The sequence below is a fragment of the Lithobates pipiens genome, unplaced genomic scaffold (assembly GCF_037356315.1).
Source record: "Lithobates pipiens isolate NorthernLeopardFrog02 unplaced genomic scaffold, aLitPip1_a1.2 Scaffold_1, whole genome shotgun sequence".
Classification (NCBI taxonomy): Eukaryota; Metazoa; Chordata; class Amphibia; order Anura; family Ranidae; genus Lithobates; species Lithobates pipiens.
In genome coordinates this window covers 97,070,384-97,093,051 of record NW_027507685.1, presented here as the reverse complement: position 1 = coordinate 97,093,051, position 22,668 = coordinate 97,070,384, and the positions used below count along the sequence as shown (strand labels likewise).

Sequence of the window (22,668 nt, the reverse complement as noted above, 5' to 3'; positions counted from 1 at the left end):
GACTGGCGGACATCGAGTCCGCTGGTCCGCAGTCGGGGTCACGCTGTACGCGGCGGCACTCGCCTTCTATCCCCGCCTTTTACAGGGGACTTACAAGTACGCCCATTTGCCCACCGCTGTCATTGTGCCGACGTATATCGGCGTGCAGCGGTCGGCAAGTGGTTAAAAAACGTATTTCTTCCTCAGTTTAGGCCAATATATATTCTTCTACGTATTTTTGGTAAAAAAAAAAAAAAATCCCAATAAGCGTATATTGATTGGTTTGCACAAAAGTTATAGTGCCTAAAAGCTATGGGAAAGATTTATGGCATTTTTTTTTTTTTTTTTTTTTTTTACTAGTAATGGTGGTCTTTTTAGCGGTACTGTGACACTATGGCGGACAGATCGGACACTTTTGACACTATTTTGGGACCATTGTCATTTTATACAGCGTTCGCTGCTATAAAAATGCACTGATTACTGTGTAAATGTCACTGGCAGGGAAGGGGTTAACACTTGGGGTTAAATGTGTGTTCTAAAGCCTCCTACACATGATCAGATTGTTGGCAGGGGATTGTCTGTTGACAGACTGTTGTCCAAAAATCTGACCATTAGTACGCTCCAACTTTCTGCCAACAAACGTTGGATAGCAGGCTAGTAAATTTTCTGCTGACAACGATCTGTTTCAGATATTCGTATCGTCTGTACACAAGTCCGTCACACAAGTTGAAAGAACAAACACGCATGGTCGAAATCAATGCTCACCAAACATGAAATTAGCAGAAGGTGCCCAAAGGGTGGCGCTCAAGAGCTTAAATTCCTTGTAGTACGTCACTACGTTTGTGTTTGTTGGCCAACAATTGTGTACCGTTGGTATGCAAGACAAGATCCTGACACACGCCCTTTTGAAAAAAGTCTGATGCTCTGTTGGCTAACAATCTGATTGTGTGTACGAGGCTTTACTATATGGGGATAGGACTGACTGGGGGAGGAGACATATTGTTGTTTCTACTTAGTAGGAACAAACAATATGTCTCCGCTCCTCTGACGGAACAGGGATGTGTGTGTTTACACACACACACACACACATCCCTGTTCCTGCTCTTGTGCACGCGATCACGCCCGGCAGCCATGCGCCTCGGGTTCCCTGCCATGCAGCAGGCGCAGACGTACCCATACGACGATTTACGGGAACGAACCACCGTGCTGCCGTATATTGGCGTGAGCCGGTCAGCAAGTAGTTAAAAATCCATCCTTGAGCTCCAGTCATATATCGCGTAGGCCGAGGTGATGTCAGCCTGCTGAAGAGCGAGCGAAGGCATTTCTTCAGTCTCCTCTTTCCTTGTAATCGGACTTTACCAAGTTACAAGGTTACAGCAGGGGCTGATCTGTGTCCAGATATTTGTAAACATTGACAAGAACTACACAGACAGCAGGATTTACGTGATTTGTAAATCCTTTTCTCACAGATGGCTTGATTCAGTCATCTGGGAGCAGGCATCTCGATCCAGGAAGAAGATGGTGACCCTGAATGATGTCTGAAGGGCAATGACTCCATCCTGAAGAGAGAGACCGATCAAGGCATTGTTAGGTGGACTACTCTGTGATCTCTGTGAGAGATGGTAAGAATTTTAGAAGACACATTGGAGTCGGCAATCGGGAGCTTTCTGATCATGTGACAGGCAATTACGGCAGTCACGTGATCATAAACCACTCCTCCCGGTATCCTAAACCCCCTTAAAGGCCTGGGAGGTGAGGTTTAAGATCACATTACTGTCATGATTGGCGGTCACATGATCAGAAAGCTCCTGATCTCAGCTTTCCGTTAGCTTCCGGTAACTGTGGTCTCAGCTGTAGTTGCACTAATGCAATGAAAATATGCAGCCACTCAGTGCCTACGCCCACACGCTGTGCAGCTGGCACCAAGAGGTTAACTGCGTCTCCCGACCCGCCTGTAGACAAATGAAAGCTGGGAGAGCTCTCCCTCTGCGTGGATGTCATAGGACGTCCTTCCTAGAATATGCCTGGGGGGGGGGGCGCAGCTTGATCTGTCACTGGCTGTGTCCATCGGAGACAGCCATTGACAAATCAGTGTATCGGCCCAATGCCATGTGATCGCTGGGACCAATCGCAGCAGATCACATGATAATTGTACACGATGGATGGCTTCCATTCATTGTGTTGCTAGCAGTGATTGGTCACAGTGATCACATGGTACAGACGGGGCCAATCACAGCTAATCACAATAGTAAATGCTGAATATTTCATTCAGTAAAAACTCTTGCTTAGAACAGCGACATTCACTTTTCTAAGCAGTCATAAAGTTTAAAATAAATTAAATCCTGATCGCCTACACTTTATTGCTCTGGTCACAGTATGTAAAAATATTTTTTTTTCTTACGAATTAAAAAATGTAATTAACCACTTGCTGTCCGCCCACCATCAAATGACGGCTGGGTGGACGTCATATGACGGGCCTTCAGAACGACCGCTCTTGCACGTCGTGGCGAGCGGTGGAGCAGTGTGTCAGTCAATCAGCTACACCGATCTCGGTAAAGAGCCTCCGACGGAGGCTCTTTACCACGTGATGGGCTGTGTCCAATCACGGCTGATCGTGATGTAAACAGGAAGAGCCGTTGATTTGGCCTTTTCTCACTCACATCTGACAGACACGAGTAGAGAAGAGCCGATCGGCTGCTCTCCTGACGGGGGGGTGGGAGTCTGTGCTGATTGTTTATCAGCGCAGCCCCCCCCCCCTCGGATGCCCACCCAGGACCACCAGGGATTGGCAACACAGTGGACCACCAGGTATGCCACCCTAGACCACCAGGGAAATGCCAATCAGTGCCCAGGCAGCTGCCAATCAGTACCCATCCCCAATGCCTGCCAATGACATCAGTGATGCCTATCAATGCCATCTATGAGTGCCCATCAGTGCCATCTATCAATGCCCCCTCATCGGTGCCGCCTTATCAGTGCCCGTCAGTGAAGGAGAGAACGTATTTACAATATTTTATAACAGAAACAAAATATAAAAATTTTTGTTTTTTTTTATTTGTTTAGCAAAAAATAAAAACCACAGATGTGATCAAATATCACCAAAAGAAAGCTCTATTTGTGTGGGGAAAAAAAGTATGTCAGTTTTGTGTGGGTACAGTGTTGCACAACCGCGTAATTGTCCTTTAAACAGCGACAGCGCTGAAAGCTGGAAATTGGCCTGGGCAGGAAGGGAGTGTAAGTGCCTGGTGTTGAAGTAGTTAAAAGGTGAAAAAATTCCCTTTTTTTTTTAACTTCTTAAGTTTCCATCGGTGAGTCGGTCACAGGATCCGCCGGCCCCAGCAAGTGATCATAGAGATTTCCGGCGGACTAGATTGTCCCCGGAGTCTCTATGATCGTTCGGAGGCCGGGCGCGATGTTATGACGTCACGCCCGGCCTCTGTATTCAAATTAACGGCGCCGATCTGGCTAGGAAGCCATGATAGTTTTTTTTTTTTTTTTTTTTTTTTTTATTCTTCCCAGCCTAGAGGTGAGATATGGGGTCTTATTGACCCCATATTTCACTGTAAATAGGTCCGATCGTGCCATATTCCTATTACAAGGGATGTTTACATTCCTTGTAATAGGAATAAAAGTCATCAATTTTTTTTTATTTTTTTAAGTGTAAAACTAAAAAAATAAAAATAAAATTAACAATAAAAAAAAAAAAAAAATTGAAAGCGCCCCTGTCCCCGTGAGCTCGCACACAGAAGCGAACGCATACGTAAGTCCCGCCCACATATGAAAACGGTGTTCAAACCACACATGTGAGGTATCGCTGCGAACGTTAGAGCGTGAGCAATAATTCTAGCCCTAGACCTTCTATGTAACCAGTAAAAAAATTTAAAGCCTCGCCTATGGGGATTTTTAAATACCAAAGTTTGGCGCCATTCCACGAGCGCGTGCAATTTTGAAGCTTGACATGTTGGGTATCTATTTACTCTGCGTATCCTCCTCCTTTCACATTATGCAAAAAAATTGGGCTAACTTTACTGTTTTTTTTTTTTTTTTTTTAAGCATGAAACTGTTTTTTTTTCTGAAAAATTGCTGCGCAAATACCGTGCGAGATAAAAAGTTGCAATGACCGCCATTGTATTCTCTAGGGTCTTTGCTAAAAAAAACATATATAATGTTTGGGGGTTCTATGTAATTTTCTAGCAAAAAAAATAGAAATTTTACATGTAGGAGAGAAATGTCAGAATTGGCCTGGGTCCGAAGTGGTTAAAATAAAATAAAAAATGCAAAAATAGGTTTATTTTTGATTTTTTTGTAAAAGGTGAACAACTTCTCCTTTTACTGTACGCTGTTTTAGAGCACATGCCCAGGTGTTACCACCTTCTGTGATGTGGTTAAATTCAATATATTTATTTATTTTTGTTTTCCATATAGCTGAGAGGACGCACAATTCGCGTTGACCACGTGTCAAATTACCGCCCGCCTAAAGATGGGGATGATATCGATGAAGTGACCAAAACACTCCGGGAAAAAGGCTGTGGTGCAGAAATGCCCCCTTCATCATCAGAAGAAGAACCAGAGGAACCACAAAAGATGAAGAAACGTGAGTGCTTTCTTCGATCTCCCAGCATGCATTTCATTCTTTTTCTTACACAATTGTGCTGTTTCAACCTTGTGGTAACAGATTGGGATTGGTGAAGGTCCTCCCCACAAGTGTACAAAGCCAGCTCTATAAAGACATGGTTTGGTGTGGGGGTATTTGAGTGTCCCGCATAGATCCCTGACCTCAACCCTAGTTTGATGAGCTGAAAGTGAGCCGAAGACATCACTACCTGACCTCACAAATGATCTTTGTGGCTGAATGGACACAAATTCCCACAAACGCCCTCCAAAATCCTTCTCAGAAGAGTGGAGGATGTTATACCTTCAAGGGGGTGGTGGGCGACTCCATATTGACTTTGGAATAGGATGTCCCAACAATCTGTTATATATTTGGGCATATAGTGTGTTCATTGGCCGACTGCCTAACTGGAAAAATACGTTGTGACTTTAACGTTAAACTGGCGTTATTGCTGCAGCTAGATGCCATAACCCCCTAGTATAATTTTTTTTTTTTACCCTCGGGCATTCTAATAAAAGTGCTCTGTGTGTCAGATTTGCTGTTGGGTCGCTTTTTAGAGGCAGTGGGAGGGGTGCTTACCCCCACCAACCACCCCCCCCCCCCCCGGTCCATCCCGTCCTGTCCCATCGCATTGTGGTGTTTTTTGGGTTTACCTGGCGGATTGGGAAGCTCGAAAAAAAAAAAAAAAAAAAAAAGACTGCTGGCGGTTGCTAGGCATAGAGATGAGCGAAGGAAAGATGGCCTCTGCTCATCTTTATGCCCTAGGGCAGTGATGGCGAACCTTAGCACCCCAGTTGTTTTGGAACTACATTCCGCATGATGCTCCTGCCAAGGTTCACCATCACTGCCCTAGGAGAACCAGAGCAACATGAAGTCGCTTCCACTTCTGGCCAATGTAAACCAGGCCTCTTCCTTTTTTCTTTTCTCTCTTTTTTTTTTTTTTGGAGGGGGGATTTCTTTAATGTATCTTTTTGTTTTTAAGGGGACAGTGTAAAAATAAAAAATAAAGTAATAAAATATACATTTTGGTCCCCACGAGCTCACGTGCAGTAGTGAACACATTCGTAGGCCACGGCAACAGCAATAATTCTAGCACCAGACCTCCTGATGTATCTCCAAACTTATAACCTGTAAAGGCGTTTAAACGGTCGCCTATGGAGGAGATTTTTACGTACCATAGTTTGTTGCCATTCCACAAGAGTGCGCAATTTAAAGCATGACATGTTTGGTATCTATTTTATGCGGCAAAACATCATCTTTTATATTATACAATAAAATTGGGGTGTATATTGTGTTTTGGGTTTTGTTGTTTAACCACTTGCCGCCCGCCATATAGCAATATGACGTTGGAAAAGTGGTTGCGATTTCCTGACTGGACGTCATGTGATGTCGCCAGGATGTCAAGCCACTGCACATCCCTGGGGGCGCAAATCGCAGCAATCGTTGTTGCGCTGTGTCAGTCTGACACACTGCAACTCCGATCTAGGTAAAGAGTCTCTGGCGGAGACTTACCACGTGATCAGCCATGTCCAATCATGGCTGATTACAGTGTAAACAGGAAGAGCCATTGCTCAGCTTTTCCTCACTTGTGTCTGTCAGACGCGAGTAGAGGAGAGCCGATCTGTTGCTCTTCTGACAGGGTTGGGGGGTCTGTGCTTATTGATTAGCAGCGTAGCCCCTCCCCGAGGATGCCCACACTGGACCACCAGGGACACCACCAGGGATGCCCACCACTAGTCACCACCATGTATGCCACACATGGCCACCAGAGATGCCAATCAGTGCCCACAATGGATACCAATCAGTGCCCACAATGGGCATCAATGGCATCCATCAGTACCATCCCTTAATGTACATCAGTGCCACCTATCAGTGCCCATCATTGCCACCTATGTGTACCCATCAGTGCTGCATATCAGTGCCACCTATCAAACCCCTCCCTGGTAATAAGTGCATCCAGCCTGTGTGTAACTTGCTGAGCAGACAATGGCAGCATTGCTAGCAACACCCTGGGAGACCCTGTGTCAAAGGGACATAACATGCCGCATATTAGTGCCCATCATCAGCGTCCATCAGTGCCCATCAGTGAAGGAGAGAACTTACTTTCTCTTATATTCACCGACCGACACAGCTCCTCTCTGTAACTAAATGGGTTGTAAAGCCTGCCATTAGGAGAAACTAGGCAAAATTGTTACACAATACACAGAATTTTAATCCCGCCCCAGGGGGGCAGATCCCGTGCTATCAACCCTACTCCTGCTCCCAGCAGCTTCAGTTTTTATTTTGCCTAGCAAGGAGAATGACCTAGGAAACCCTGTGGGCCTCTCGGTCCATATTTTTGCTGCAAGTTTGCTGCTTTTTGTGCAAGATAGAAGATCTCTTCATCAACTGCCGGCTGGGTGACAGGCTGGTTAATGATATCCTTGTAGTCTCCCCAGTCCAGCTATCGAGCGTAAGCAGGCCGCAGCTAAGGCTCGGCAGGCCACGACATGCCTCAGCTCCAGAGGTGGTCGTGAGCTTCAATGCTCCGGGGTATACATATGACCAGCCTACTGATGTCTAGATCAGAGTATACCAAGGCCAACAACTACCCTGTAACTGCGCAGGAGTCTCCCAGCTCTTCAGGACTGGTAAGTACAGCTCTCCCTGCTTCGATGGGGTGAGCAGCTGGGCATTCCCTAGGGGGTCGATTCGGGGGCCACCTCACCTCCTTATTTTCTCTCCCAAGTCCTTATCACCCCTCCTTCCCCCCTCTGAGGGGGGTGTCTGCATGCACTGTGGGCGGTGTGTGTGGGGGGTCGCTGTTTCTCACCTTTGGGGGCTCTGTGCGGCTGGCGTTAGTCCTGATCCAGGTCTGGGGGTCCCAAAACAAGGTTTGTGGAGGTTGTTCTGACTGTTAGCAGGCAGCACGTTTTTATTTTTTGCTCTGTCACCGTATGGCGCCATTTCGGCGGCCATCTTGGGTTTGAGAAAGCTATAAATTCCCCTGGTGAGCTTCAGCAGCCATTTTCTAAGATTCCTATTGATTACATTGGCAGCCATTTTCTTAAAGCCTGAGTGCTTTTTTGTTTTGGCAGCATTACATGTGCTTTCACTTGCTGCTTCCTGTGTTCACTGTGTGTGCAGGACGCTGGATGGCTCTTTGCTGAACGCTGAAGCTGCTCTGCAGATCGTTGCACTGCTGGTTGGAGCTGCTGCTGCTGCTGACACAGTTTTCTCCTCTCTGCAACTGGGAACCTCCTAGGGACTACAGGCTTTGCTGTGGCTATCACAGAATGCCCCAGAGTGGTGAGTCTAGCGCTAAGTAACCACCCTACCCTTCCCCCCCATGCGGGGCAGCAGGAGGGTGGGACCTTCACTGTCCTAAGTCCCCTTGCAGGCGGCAGACAGGCTAGGGTCAGCATGGCTTCAGAAACTTGTGTTTCTTCCCCCGAAATCCAGGCTATAGCAACCGGGTCACCTGCAGTTAGCGTGGTGCGCATGGACACCCTGACGGCGGCCCTTGACTCTTATTTTGCTAAGATTAGAGGGGGCACATGGCAGGAAAGGTGCATGTAAAAGGCCCCTGCCCCCCCCCCATCCTCTAGGGGGAGCTCTGATGCAGACTCGGGCCCTGCTGCGGCTGGAGACCCTTGCCCTGACCAATCAGGACCGCTCGGAAAGTGAGGATGATTCCCCGTCCGGGTCCAGGCGCGACAAGGCGCTTGTTGCAGCACTTATCACAGCTGTGAGTGATACCCTGAAGATTCAGGAGCCAGCGGATTCCTCTACTGATGTTCCGGTCCCTTTTGGGTCCCGCAAGCCAGCACGTTCAACTAAGGTGTTCCCGTATTTGACTTATTTTGACAAATTCATCTACAGGGAATGCGGTCACCCGCAACGGACCTTTTCGGTCCCCAAAAATTTGGCGGTGCATTACTCCTTTGAGGAAAGCCTTCTCAAAAAGTGGTCGGCTCCTCCGGTCGTGGACCCCCAGTATCTAGGTTAAATAAAGTAACCACGATCCCGGTTAAGGGGACGCCTGCATTCAAGGATCCCATGGACAGGAAGGCCGAGGCAGTGGCTCCTTCCTTGTTTAAGGTTGTGGGGTCGGCCGTGCGACCTGTACTGGCATCTGCACTGGTGTCGCAGACACTGACTGAGTGGGCAAAACTTTTGCACCGCGAATTGGGAGAGCAGAATGCCTCCCCGGTCTGCGTAGAGTTAGCAGACCAACTAGTGCATGGCCTTAAGTACGTTTGTGACGTGGCCCTGGATACTCTCCCCCTGTTATCCAGGGCTTCAGTGTCAGCCGTGGTGCTGAGGCGCCTCATTTGGCTGAAATGCTGGTCTGCTGACCAGGCATCCAAAAAAGCCCTGACGGATCTTCCTTTCCTTAGCGACCGGCTCTTTGGACCCTCGTTGGATGAAATTATTAAGAATGCCATGGGTGGTAAGAGTACTCTACTCCCACAGGCCAGTAAGGCTAAGAAGTAGGCAAGGGCCCTCTTTTTCCGCTCACAAGCGGCTTTTTTGTCCGCCCGGTGCTTCGGCAAAACACCCCCAGCCCGACAGGATGCCCACGGACGGTCAGAAGTGTCCCTGGACCCGCAAGCCTAACAAGCCTGTGAACAAAAGTGCTACCACATGAAGGTTTGCCTCCACCCATGTCTCGGGTGAGGGGTCGCCTTCGGGAGTTTGCAGCCCGGTGGACCTCCCGGTTATCCGACCAATGGGTCTGCGATTTGATTTCCACGGGCTACAAGATAGAGTTTCTCTATTGGCCGCCAAACAGATTCTTCCCCTCCAGCATACCCGGTTCGCCGGGAGGCCCTGTTAGGGGCGGTGAGGGACTTGCTGGATCAGGGGGTGATTGTACCAGTTCCGCAATCGGAACGCTTCCAGGGGTTCTACTCAAATCTGTTGTTCCCAAGAAGGAAGGGGTACATCCAATCTTGGACTTGAAGGCCCTCAATCACTTTGTTAAAGTGCAGAGGTTCAGAATGGAATCAGTTCGCTCAGTAGTCGCTGCACTCCATTAAGGGGACTTCCTGGCGTCCTTGGACATCCAGGATGCGTACCTGCACATACCCATATGCCTTCAGCATCAAAAATGTCTGCGTTTGGCAGTCGGGGAAGCCCACTACCAGTTTGTGGCTCTTCCTTTTGGCCTGGCATCAGCCCCCCCCCCCCCCCCCGAGTCTTTACCAAGGTACTGGCTCCAGTTTTGGCATTGCTGAGACTACGCGTGATCGTGGGTTATTTAGACTATCTCCTCCTGAGAGCTTCTTCTGCCTCAGAATTAGTGGAGGATGTGGCGATCACCTTGCAGACCCTGCAATAATTTGGGTGGCCGTTGAACCTAAAGAAGTCGGTGGTGGTGCCGACTCAGCGTCTGGGGTTACTGTTGGACTCCAGGGAAGCAAGGGTTTTTCTCCCCTTTAGACAAATTGAGGACTCTCAGGTCGGCGGCCAAACTACTGATGAGCCGCAAGTGGTCGTCGCTCCGCTTTTGCATGGGAGTACTGGGGCTCATGGTTGTCTCCTAGGCGGTACCTTATGCCCAGTTCCACACAAGGGTCCTGCAGAAGGAGATTCTGACGAAGTGGGACAAATCTCCGTTGTCCCTGGATCAACAGGTCCAGGTGAGTCAACCAGTCAGGGACTCCCTGATCTGGTGGTTGAGGTCCCCAGCGGTTCAGTCTGGGAAATCGTTCCTTCCTCTGACATGGACGGTGATCACTACGGACGCCAGTCTGTCCGGCTGGGGTGGAATAATGGAGATTCAGTCGGCTGAGGGCCTCTGGACGAGGAGGAATCCAAGTTGCTGATCAATCTGCTCGAATTGAGAGCGATCAGGCCAGGGGCGGACTGACAACTGATGGGGCCCCCGGGCAATAGAAGATCACGGGGCCCCCTGAGTCCCAAGCCACACCTGCACAGGGGGACATTGGGGTGTGGGAGCACAGCACACAGGGGGACACTGTGGGGGGGAGAGTACACAGGGGGACACTGGGGGTAGCACACAGGGAGACCCTGGGAGGGTAAAGCACACAGGGGGACACTGTGGGGGGTGGGGAACACACGGGAAGAGACTGTGGGGGGGGTGGGGAAGACACGGGAAGAGACTGTGGGGGGGGTGGGGAACACACGGGAAGAGACTGTGGGGGGGGGGGGGGGGAACACACGGGAAGAGACTGTGGGGGGGTGGGGAACACACGGGAAGAGACTGTGGGGGGGGGTGGGGAACACACGGGAAGACACTGTGGGGGGTGAGGAACACACGGGAAGAAACTGGGGGGGGGGGGGGTGGGCAGCACACAGACACTGTAGGGGGTGGGGAGTACACAGGAAGACACTGTGGGGGATCCTGGGAGGGGGAGAGGGCACAGGGGGACACTGGGAAGAGGGAGAGGGCACAGGGGGACACTGGGGAGGGAGAAGCACACAGGGAGGCCCAGGGAGGGGAAAGCACACCGGGAGACACTGTAAGGGAGGGGGGGCACTCAGGAATGGGCGCTGTGGGGGGTGGGGAGCGCACAGGAAGACGCTGTGGGGGATGTGGGGAGCACACAGGAAGACACTGTGGGGGGGTGAGGAGCACACTGGAAGACACTGTGGGGGGGTGAGGATCACACAGGGGGACACTGTGGCGGGGTGAGGATCACACAGGGGGACACTGTGGGGGGTGAGGATCACACAGGGGGACACTGTGGGGGGGGGTGAGGAGCACACAGGGGGACACTGTGGGGGGGTGAGGAGCACACAGGGGGACCCTGGGAGGTGGAGAGGGCACAGGGGGACCCTGGGAGGTGGGGAGGGCACAGGGGGACACTGGGGAGGGGGGGGAACACACAGGAAGATACTGGGGGAGGGTGGGGAGCACACAGGAGAACACTGTGGGGGGGGGGAGGTGGGGAGCACACAGGGGAACACTGTGGGGGGGGAGGTGGGGAGCACACAGGGGAACACTGTGGGGGGGGAGGTGGGGAGCACACAGGGGGACACTGTGGGGGGGAGGTGGGGAGCACGCAGGGGGACACTGTGGGGGGGAGGTGGGGAGCACGCAGGGGGACACTGTGGGGGGGAGGTGGGGAGCACGCAGGGGGACACTGTGGGGGGGGGGGTGCGGAGCACACAGGGGGACACTGTGGGGGGGGGAGGTGGGGAGCACACAGGGGAACACTGTGGGGGGGGGAGGTGGGGAGCACACAGGGGAACACTGTGGGGGGGGGGAGGTGGGGAGCACACAGGGGAACACTGTGGGGGGGGAGGTGGGGAGCACACAGGGGAACACTGTGGGGGGGGAGGTGGGGAGGACACAGGGGAACACTGGGGGGGGGGGGAGGTGGGGAGCACACAGGGGAACACTGTGGGGGGGGAGGTGGGGAGCACACAGGGGAACACTGTGGGGGGGGAGGTGGGGAGGACACAGGGGAACACTGGGGGGGGGGGAGGTGGGGAGCACACAGGGGAACACTGTGGGGGGGGGAGGTGGGGAGCACACAGGGGAACACTGTGGGGGGGGGGAGGTGGGGAGCACACAGGGGAACACTGTGGGGGGGGGGGGGAGGTGGGGAGCACACAGGGGAGACACTGTGGGGGGGGTGTGAGGAGCACACAGGGGAGACACTGTGGGGGGGGGGTGTGAGGAGCACACGGGGGGACACTGTGGGGGGGGGGTGTGAGGAGCACACGGGGGGACACTGTGGGGGGGGGGGGTGTGAGGAGCACACGGGGGGACACTGTGGGGGGGGGGGTGTGAGGAGCACACGGGGGGACACTGTGGGGGGGGGGTGTGAGGAGCACACGGGGGGACACTGTGGGGGGGGAGGTGGGGAGCACACGGGGGAACACTGTGGGGGGGGAGGTGGGGAGCACACAGGGGAACACTGTGGGGGGGGGGGAGGTGGGGAGCACACAGGGGAACACTGTGGGGGGGGGGAGGTGGGGAGCACACAGGGGAACACTGTGGGGGGGGGGAGGTGGGGAGCACACAGGGGAACACTGTGGGGGGGGGGAGGTGGGGAGCACACAGGGGAACACTGTGGGGGGGGGAGGTGGGGAGCACACAGGGGAACACTGTGGGGGGGGAGGTGGGGAGCACACAGGGGAACACTGTGGGGGGGGGGAGGTGGGGAGCACGCAGGGGGACACTGTGGGGGGGGGGAGGTGGGGAGCACGCAGGGGGACACTGTGGGGGGGGGGAGGTGGGGAGCACGCAGGGGGACACTGTGGGGGGGGGGGTGCGGAGCACACAGGGGGACACTGTGGGGGGGGAGGTGGGGGGCACACAGGGGAACACTGTGGGGGGGGAGGTGGGGAGCACACAGGGGAACACTGTGGGGGGGGGGAGGTGGGGAGCACACAGGGGAACACTGTGGGGGGGGGGAGGTGGGGAACACTGTGGGGGGAGGTGGGGAGCACACAGGGGAACACTGTGGGGGGGGAGGTGGGGAGCACACGGGAACACTGTGGGGGGGGGGGTGGGGAGCACACAGGGGAACACTGTGGGGGGAGGTGGGGAGCACACAGGGGAACACTGTGGGGGGGGAGGTGGGGAGCACACAGGGGAACACTGTGGGGGGGGGAGGTGGGGAGCACACAGGGGAACACTGGGGGGGGGAGGTGGGGAGCACACAGGGGAACACTGTGGGGGGGGGAGGTGGGGAGCACACAGGGGGACACTGTGGGGGGGGGGTGTGAGGAGCACACGGGGGACACTGTGGGGGGGGGGTGTGAGGAGCACACGGGGGGACACTGTGGGGGGGGAGGTGGGGAGCACACGGGGGGACACTGTGGGGGGGGAGGTGGGGAGCACACAGGGGAACACTGTGGGGGGGGGGGGGAGGTGGGGAGCACACAGGGGAACACTGTGGGGGGGGAGGTGGGGAGCACACAGGGGAACACTGTGGGGGGGGAGGTGGGGAGCACACAGGGGAACACTGTGGGGGGGGGAGGTGGGGAGCACACAGGGGAACACTGTGGGGGGGGGAGGTGGGGAGCACACAGGGGAACACTGTGGGGGGGGGAGGTGGGGAGCACACAGGGGAACACTGTGGGGGGGGGAGGTGGGGAGCACACAGGGGAACACTGTGGGGGGGGGGAGGTGGGGAGCACACAGGGGAACACTGTGGGGGGGGGGAGGTGGGGAGCACACAGGGGAACACTGTGGGGGGGGAGGTGGGGAGCACACAGGGGAACACTGTGGGGGGGGAGGTGGGGAGCACACAGGGGAACACTGTGGGGGGGGGGGGAGGTGGGGAGCACACAGGGGAACACTGTGGGGGGGGGGAGGTGGGGAGCACACAGGGGAACACTGTGGGGGGGGGGAGGTGGGGAGCACACAGGGGAACACTGTGGGGGGGGGGGAGGTGGGGAGCACACAGGGGAACACTGTGGGGGGGGGGGAGGTGGGGAGCACACAGGGGAACACTGTGGGGGGGGGGGAGGTGGGGAGCACACAGGGGAACACTGTGGGGGGGGAGGTGGGGAGCACACAGGGGAACACTGTGGGGGGGGGAGGTGGGGAGCACACAGGGGAACACTGTGGGGGGGGGAGGTGGGGAGCACACAGGGGAACACTGTGGGGGGGGTGGGGATCACACAGGGGGACACTGTGGGGGGGAGCACACGAGGACACTGTGGGGAGCGGGTGGGGAGCGCACAGGGGGACACTGGGGGACACTGTGGGGGGTGGGGAGCACACAGGGGGACCCTGGGAGGGGGTGGGGAGCACACAGGGGGACCCTGGGAGGGGGTGAGGGCACAGGGGGACACTGGGGGGGAAGCACACAGGGAGACCCTGGAAGGGGGAAGCGCACACGGGGACACTGTGGGGAGCACACAGGGGGACACTGTGGGGAGCACACAGGGGGACACTGTGGGGAGCACACAGGGGGACCCTGGGAGGTGGAGAGGGCACAGGGGGACACTGGGGGGAGCACACAGGAAGACTCTGTGGCGGGTGGGGAGCACACAGGAAGACGCTGTGGGGAGCACACAGGAAGACCCTGTGTGGGGGTGGGGAGCACACAGGAAGACCCTGTGTGGGGGTGGGGAGCACACAGGAAGACCCTGTGTGGGGATGGGAGCACACAGCATGGACACTGTGGGGGGTGGGGAACACACGGAAAGACACTGTGGGGGATCCTGGGAGGGGGAGAGGGCACAGGGGGACACTGGGGAGGGGGAAGCACACAGAGAGACCCAGGGAGGGGAAAGCACACAGGGAGACACTGTGGGGAGGGGGGGAGCACACAGGAAGAGACGCTGTGGGGGGTGGCGAGCGCACAAGAAGACACTGTGCGGAGCACACGGGAAGACACTGTGGTGGGTTGAGGAGCACACAGGAAGACACTGTGGGGGGGGGGGGGGTGAGGAGCACACAGGGGGACACTGGGGGGTGAGGATTACACAGGGGGACACTGGGGGGTGAGGATTACACAGGGGGACACTGTGGGGGGTGAGGATTACACAAGGGGACACTGTGGGGGGTGAGGATCACACAGGGGGACACTGTGGGGGGTGAGGAGCACACGGGAGGACCCTGGGAGGTGGAGAGGGCACAGGGGGACACTGGGGAGGGGGGGGAACACACAGGAAGATGCTGTGGGGGTGGGGAGCACACAGGAGGACACTGGGGGGGGAGGTGGGGAGCACACAGGGGAACACTGGGGGGGAGGTGGGGAGCACACAGGGGGACACTGGGGAGGGGGGGAACACACGGGAAGATGCTGTGGGGGGTGGGGAGCACACAGGAAGACACTGGGGGGAGGTGGAGAGCACACAGGGGAACACTGTGGGGGGAGGTGGGGAGCACACAGGGGAACACTGTGGGGGGGGGCGTGGGGAGCACACAGGGGAACACTGTGGGGGGGGCGTGGGGAGCACACAGGGGAACACTGTGGGGGGGGGGGCGTGGGGAGCACACAGGGGAACACTGTGGGGGGGGGGCGTGGGGAGCACACAGGGGAACACTGTGGGGGGGGGGCGTGGGGAGCACACAGGGGAACACTGTGGGGGGGGGGCGTGGGGAGCACACAGGGGAACACTGTGGGGGGGGGGGCGTGGGGAGCACACAGGGGGAACACTGTGGGGGGGGGGGCGTGGGGAGCACACAGGGGAACACTGTGGGGGGGGCGTGGGGAGCACACAGGGGAACACTGTGGGGGGGGGGGCGTGGGGAGCACACAGGGGAACACTGTGGGGGGGGGGCGTGGGGAGCACACAGGGGAACACTGTGGGGGGGGGGGCGTGGGGAGCACACAGGGGAACACTGTGGGGGGGGGGCGTGGGGAGCACACAGGGGAACACTGTGGGGGGGGGGGCGTGGGGAGCACACAGGGGAACACTGTGGGGGGGGGGGCGTGGGGAGCACACAGGGGAACACTGTGGGGGGGGGCGTGGGGAGCACACAGGGGAACACTGTGGGGGGGGGGCGTGGGGAGCACACAGGGGGACACTGTGGGGGGGGCGTGGGGAGCACACAGGGGGACACTGTGGGGAGCACACAGGGGGACACTGTGGGGGGGCGTGGGGAGCACACAGGGGGACTTTGTGGGGGGCGTGGGGAGCACACAGGGGGACACTGTTGGGGGGGCGTGGGGAGCACACAGGGGGACACTGTGGGGGGGGCGTGGGTAGCACACAGGGGGACACTGTGGGGGGGGGCGTGGGGAGCACACAGGGGGACACTGTGGGGGGGCGTGGGGAGCACACAGGAGGACACTGTGGGGGGGTGGGGAGCACACAGGGGGACACTGGGGGAGCACACGGCAAGACACTGTGGGGGGTGGGGCGCACACAGCAAGACACTGTGGGGGGAGCACACAAGGGGACACTGTGGGGGGTGGGGAGCACACAGGGGGACCCTGGGAGGGGGTGAGGGCACAAGGGGACCCTGGGGGGGAGCGCACAAGGGGACCCTGGGAGGTGGAGAGGACACTGGGGGGGGGAAGCACACAGGAGAACACTGGGAGGAGCACACAGGAAGACGCTGTGGGTGTGGGGAGCACACAGGAAGACACTGTGGGGGGTGGGGAGCACACAGGGGACCCTGGGAGGGGGAGAGGGCACAGGGGGACACTGGGGAGGGGGGAAGCACACAGGGGGACACTGGGGGGAGCACACAGGGGGACCCTGGGAGGGGGAAGCACACAGGGACACTTTGGGGGGGGTGGGGAGCACACAGGGCGAACACTGTGGGGGGTGGGGAGCACACAGGGAGACCCTGGGAGAGGGAGAGGGCACAGGGGGACACTGGGGAAGGGAGAAGCACACAGGGGGACACTGGAGGGAGCACACACAGGTGGGCACTAGGGGGAAGCACAGAGGGGGGGACTGTGGGGGGGGAGCAGACAGGAAACACTGGGGGGCACACAGTGGGACACTGTGGGGGGGGGAGCACACGGGGGAACACAGTGGGACACTGTGGGGGGAGGGAGCACACAGGGGAACACTGGGGGGAATCACAGAGGGACACTGTGGGGGGGAACACACAGGGGAAAACTGGGGGGGGGGAGAACACAGTGGGACACTGTGGGGGGGGAGAGCACATAGGGGGACACTGGGGGGAGCACATAGGGGGACACTGGGGGGAGCACATAGGGGGACACTGGGGGGAGCACATAGGGGGACACTGGGGGGAGCACATAGTGGGACACTGGGGGGGGGGGAGAGCACACAGTGGGACACTGGGGGGGGGGAGAGCACACAGTGGGACACTGGGGGGGGGAGAGCACACAGGGGAACACTGGGGGGGGGGGAGAGCACACAGGGGAACACTGGGTGGGGGGAGAAAGTACACAGGGGAACACTGAGGGGGGAGAAAGTACACATGGGAACACTGGGGGACGTCACACTGGGGGGGAACGCTTGGGGGACGTCACACTGGGGGGGAACGCTTGGGGGACGTCGCACAGGGGGGGAACGCTTGGGGGACGTCGCACAGGGGGGGAACGCTTGGGGGACGTCGCACAGGGGGGGAACGCTTGGGGGACGTCACACAGGGGGGGAACGCTTGGGGGACGTCACACAGGGGGGAACGCTTGGGGGCCATCACACAGGGGGGGAACGCTTGGGGGCCGTCACACAGGGGGGGAACGCTTGGGGGCCGTCACACAGGGGGGGAACGCTTGGGGGCCGTCACACAGGGGGGGAACGCTTGGGGGACGACACACAGGAGGGGAACGCTTGGGGGACGACACACAGGGGAACGCTGAGGGGGGGAACACACAGGGGAACGCTGAGGGGGGGAACACACAGGGGAACGCTGAGGGGGGGAACACACAGGGGAACGCTGGGGGGGACACACAGGGGAAAGCTGGGGGGACACACAGGGGGACACTGGTGGGGGGAGCATACAGGGGGGTAGTGTGGAGAGGGAGAGAGCACACTGAAGTCTGGCCCAGGCCCCATACATTTGTACTGCAGTCGCCCCCTCCCTCCGATGGCAGCCCTCCAGTAAAAAAACGTTTCACTCACCCTGGTCATGCCTGTAATAACACCACTAACAGCGCTCTGCTCCCCGCCGGCCCCTCCTCCCTTCTCGTCTGTCCTAGGTGATGTAGTTTACAGTGCAAGCACCTGCAACGGACGGGAGGGAAGGAGGGGCCGGCGGGGAGCAGCGTGCTGTTAGTGGTATTATTACAGCCGCTTCAAGGGGCATCTCGTTGGGCCAGCCACGGGCCCCCAATGGCTCCGGGCCCTCGGACGGCGACCGAATGACCGATGGGTCAGTCCGCCCCTGGATCAGGCTGTGCCACCACATGTGGTCGATGACCCTCCAAGGGCATCCGATCAGGATACAGTCGGACAACGCCACGGCCGCAGCATACATAAATCACCAAGGGGGAACGAGGAGCTCAGCCACTGCTCGGGAGGTCGCTCACATACTTCGGTGGGCAGACCGACATTTGCCGGCCCTGTCGGCCATTTACATCCCAGGTGTGGAAAATTGGCAGGCGGACTTTGAGTCGACAGATGTGGAGGTACCGAGATTCGTGTCCAGGACCAGAGATCCGTGGGCAGACGCGCTGGTGGCTCCGTGGGACCAGTACCAGCGGATCTCTACGCCTTTCCTCCGCTGAAACTGTTGCCACGTCTGCTTCGCAGAGTGGAAGCCGAGGGGATTCCAGTAATCCTGATTGCCCCAGATTGGCCTCAGCGAGTCTGGTACGCAGACCTGGTGCGCCTGGTGGCAGACGCTCCATGGCGACTGCCGTTGCGAGAGGACCTCCTATATCAAGGTCCAATCTTTCACCCTGCTTTACCATCGCTGGTTTTAACGGCCTGGCTGTTGAAAGCCAGGTATTGAGGAACCGGGGTCTGTCGGACTCGGTGATTCCAACTTTGCTGAGGGCGCGGAAATCTTCCAGGAAGATATACCATCGTACTTGGAAGGCCTATATCTCCTTGTGTGAGGAGAAAGGGTGGTATCCGCGCTCCTTCTCTATATCCAGGGTCCTCCTGTTTCTTCAGCAAGGTGTAGACCTGAGGTTGGCGTTGAGCACCATCAAGGGGCAAATTTCAGCTCTAGCTGTCTTTTTCCAGCGACCCCTGGTGTCTCACTTATTAGTGAGTACCTTTATTCAGGGGGTGCGACATGTAGTCCCTCCGGTGCGTCCTCTGTGGGATTGGAACCTGGTGTTGTCGGCACTTCAGAAGCCGCCGTTTGAGAATATCAGGGATCTGTTGACCCTTTCACAGAAGGTGATCTTTCTAGTGGCCATCACATCGGCCAGGAGGGTTTCGGAACTGGTGGCCTTGTCCTGCAAGTCGGCTTATCTGGTCATCCACAGGGATAAGGTGGTGTTGCGTCCGCAACCGTCCTTTCTACCGAAGGTGGTCTCGGCCTTTCATATCAATGAGGACATTGTATTGCCATCATTGTGTCCTAAGCCGAAGCACCCCAAAGAGGTGGCCCTTCACGCTCTCGATGTGGTTAGGGCTCTGAAGGTGTACTTGTCTGCCACAGCTTCCTTTCGGAAGTCAGACTCACTGTTTGTTTGTTTCGGTGACTGGTCCTAAGCTGGTGGCTGTGTCGGTGGGTGAATATAAGAGAAAATAAGGTTTTTTGTACTCACCGTAAAATCCCTTTCTCTGTAATTCACCAACCGACACAGCACCCACCCCTCCTTTTCTCTACGTTATACTGCTTGTTGACGTACTGAGTTCTGCCTGGGAGCAGGGAGGGTTGTTGGCACAGGGTCCGCCCCCCAGGGCGGGACTAAAGTTCTGTGTATTGTGTTACAATTTTTGCCTAGTTCTCCTAATGGCAGGCTAACAAACCCATTTAGTTACAGAGAGGAGCTGTGTCGGTCGGTGAATTACAGAGAAAAGGATTTTACAGTACAAAAATCCTATTTACAAAGTTTTGTAAATATTATTTGTTAAGCAGAAAGTAAAAATCCCAGAGGTGATCAAATACCACCAAAAGAAAGCTCTATTTGTGGGAACAAAATGATAAAAAAAATTAGTTTGGGTACAGTGTAGCATGACAGCGCAATTGTCATTCAAAGTGTGACAGCGCTGAAAGCTGAAAATTGGTCTAGGCAGGAAGGGGGGTGTAAGTGCCCGGTATTGATTTTTTTTTTCCAAAGAAATTGCATTTGAAAAACAGCTGCGCAAATACGGTGTGACATAAAAAATGACAATGGTCACCATTTTAATTGTTACTTGTAAACAAAAAGTGCCCGAAAAAGCCCGGTATTCAGGTGGTTAAACTAACAATGTGAATTTCATCTCATAACAGATAAAAAGAAGAAAAAAAAAAAGGACAGCCGTGAACGTTCCAGCGAAAGAAGCGCAAGAATTACTGAGATAATAAAGCAAGAACGTGTGGATCCAGGGTATGAAAAGTACAACACCAAACAGTCCAGGCAGGACAGAGATCAGATGAGGGCTCCGGAAAGCGATAGGACTTCTGCTAAACCAGCAGCCTATGACAAGAAGTGTAAGGTAGAAGATAAACCTCACACATCGGAGAGCAAACATCGTGACTATGAGGAAAAACGGTCCAAGGAATTTAAAAGAAAAAGATGATTGTGGTCGAATGTGCATGTCTCTCAGAACACGGTTGCAAGGACTTTTAAGATCTGTGATTTGAGATCGAAGGCAACAAGGTCTAAAAAACGTTCTGGAAAAGTAGCTCCTGTGTTGTATATAGAAAAAGAAGTTGTTGGACCAGTTTTCTGTTTTTTAATAAAAGATGTTTTTTATTTAAACAGTTTTAAGTAAATACTGCAGAATGATTACATTTTCAAGGGTTTATATAGTGAATGGCAAATAAAGCTGAAAAATCTGACCATAAGCGAATGCCAGTAGCCAGTATGGTGGTTGACAGCAAATTTCATACCCCATAGCATTATTATACCAGCATATAACATAAAAGTAGCAATGGTGTAGACCAGGGATGTCAAACTTAATTTCATTGCAGTCCGCATCAGCAATATGGTTGCTCTGAAAGGGCCAGTGGTGGTATCTAGGGTGTGATAATTACAGAGCGCAGGGTTCAAGGAAGGGACTGAGTATAGGGTTCAGGATAATGCTACATACACAGTTCAGGAGTGCGCTATGTATAGAATTCCAGGTTTAGGGGTGTGCTGCATACAGAGTACAGGGTTTAGGGATGTGCAGGGTACAGGGTTGCTTTACAGTGTGTAGGGTTTAGGGGTTTGCAGAGTGCAGGGGTGCATTACATACGGAGTGTAGGGTTTAGGGGTTTGCAGAGTGCAGGGGTGCATTACATACAGAGTGTAGGGTTTAGGGGTGTGCATGTAGCGCACCCCTAAACCCTACATTTTGCACATAGCACACACCTGTAGCACACGTGCAGAGTGTAGGGTTCAGGGGTGTGCTACATGCAGAGTGCAGGTTTATTTTTTATTTTTTTTAATCTTTATTTCAATTTTTCATTTAAGTTGCATACAAAACATAATCAAGTATTAAAAGAAAACCATAGGACCAAAATACATTCATGCCCTTCAATTTTTCACATTATCCTGGTTTTCTTTCTTTACTTCTCGAGTTCTTCTAAAATATCTCCCTCCCACCCCTACCGACCCATTACCTCATTAAAAATCATAGATTGTCTAAAGATTTTCCAGTATTTCCATTTCACATGGAATCTTTCTTTCTCTTTCTTCCTCAATTCCCAGCCCTTCAATACTATACATTTCCTCAACTTTTCCTAACCATTCCTTTACTTTGGGTGCTTCTATTTCTTTCCATTTTTTCGGAATCAGACTTTTTGCCACGTTTATTAATGAGCTTGTAAGGGAATTCCTATACTCCTTAATTGGGGTATCTACTGCATGGAATAGGCATAACCATGGGTTCTCAGGTAACTGTATTTTAGCTATTACTTCTATATATCTTATTATTTCTCTCCAATATTCTTTAATCTTGGGACAGTCCCACCATATATGGGTCAAACTTCCCGTTTGTCCACAATTCCTCCAACATTTCCCAGATTGTCCCTCCTGGTACTTTGCCATTATATCTGGGGTCCTATACCATCTTACTAAAATTTTATAATTTGTTTCTATCATCTTACTATTTTCCGTGGATCTGTGCACCATCTTCAATATTTTTTCTATATTTTGGTTTTCACCCCATGCTCCTATCTCTTCTTCCCATTTTTTAATGAAAGTTGGTACCTCCGCTTCACATTCCCGTCTCGAGACCTTTAAAACTTGGCAATACCTGCCCTTGGGGTTTTCCCCTCACATATCCGCTCCAAGGCAGTCAAATTTTCTCCAAGTCTAAGCGGTTGTGGTAGTCTTGAGACGAAATGTCTAAGCTGCAGGTATCGCCACTCATTCAAATCCATCCAATCATTTTCTTTCTGTAATATTGCTAGTGTTTTCAATTTCCCCTCTTTAATTATGTGTCGTAATTGCATATTATCTTGTTTTATCCATTTCCCTCCTATTGTACTTTTACCAGGTGCAAAAAAATCATTATCCTTTAAATAAATTAAAGGGGAATTATATTTCCACTTGTTATGTTTGTGTATTCCCTCCCATACTCTAAACACATTTTTTGTGACCAAAGGTGTTGTCTTCCCTAGTGATCTATATTTTAAAGGAGTCCAG

General features: G+C 54.7%; 1 protein-coding gene across 1 annotated transcript in view; it reads left to right on the top strand.

Moving 5' to 3' along the window:
* RBMX2 (RNA binding motif protein X-linked 2) overlaps nucleotides 1-20,796 on the top strand; it is a 58,708-nt gene extending 37,912 nt beyond the window's left edge. The window contains exons 5-6 of the mRNA XM_077465222.1: nucleotides 4,405-4,573; nucleotides 20,325-20,796. Of these exons, the coding sequence (XP_077321348.1) occupies nucleotides 4,405-4,573; nucleotides 20,325-20,614 (459 nt within the window). The 3' untranslated portion in view covers nucleotides 20,615-20,796. The remainder of the gene's footprint in view (nucleotides 1-4,404; nucleotides 4,574-20,324) is intronic.
* Nucleotides 20,797-22,668: the final 1,872 nt, after the last annotated feature.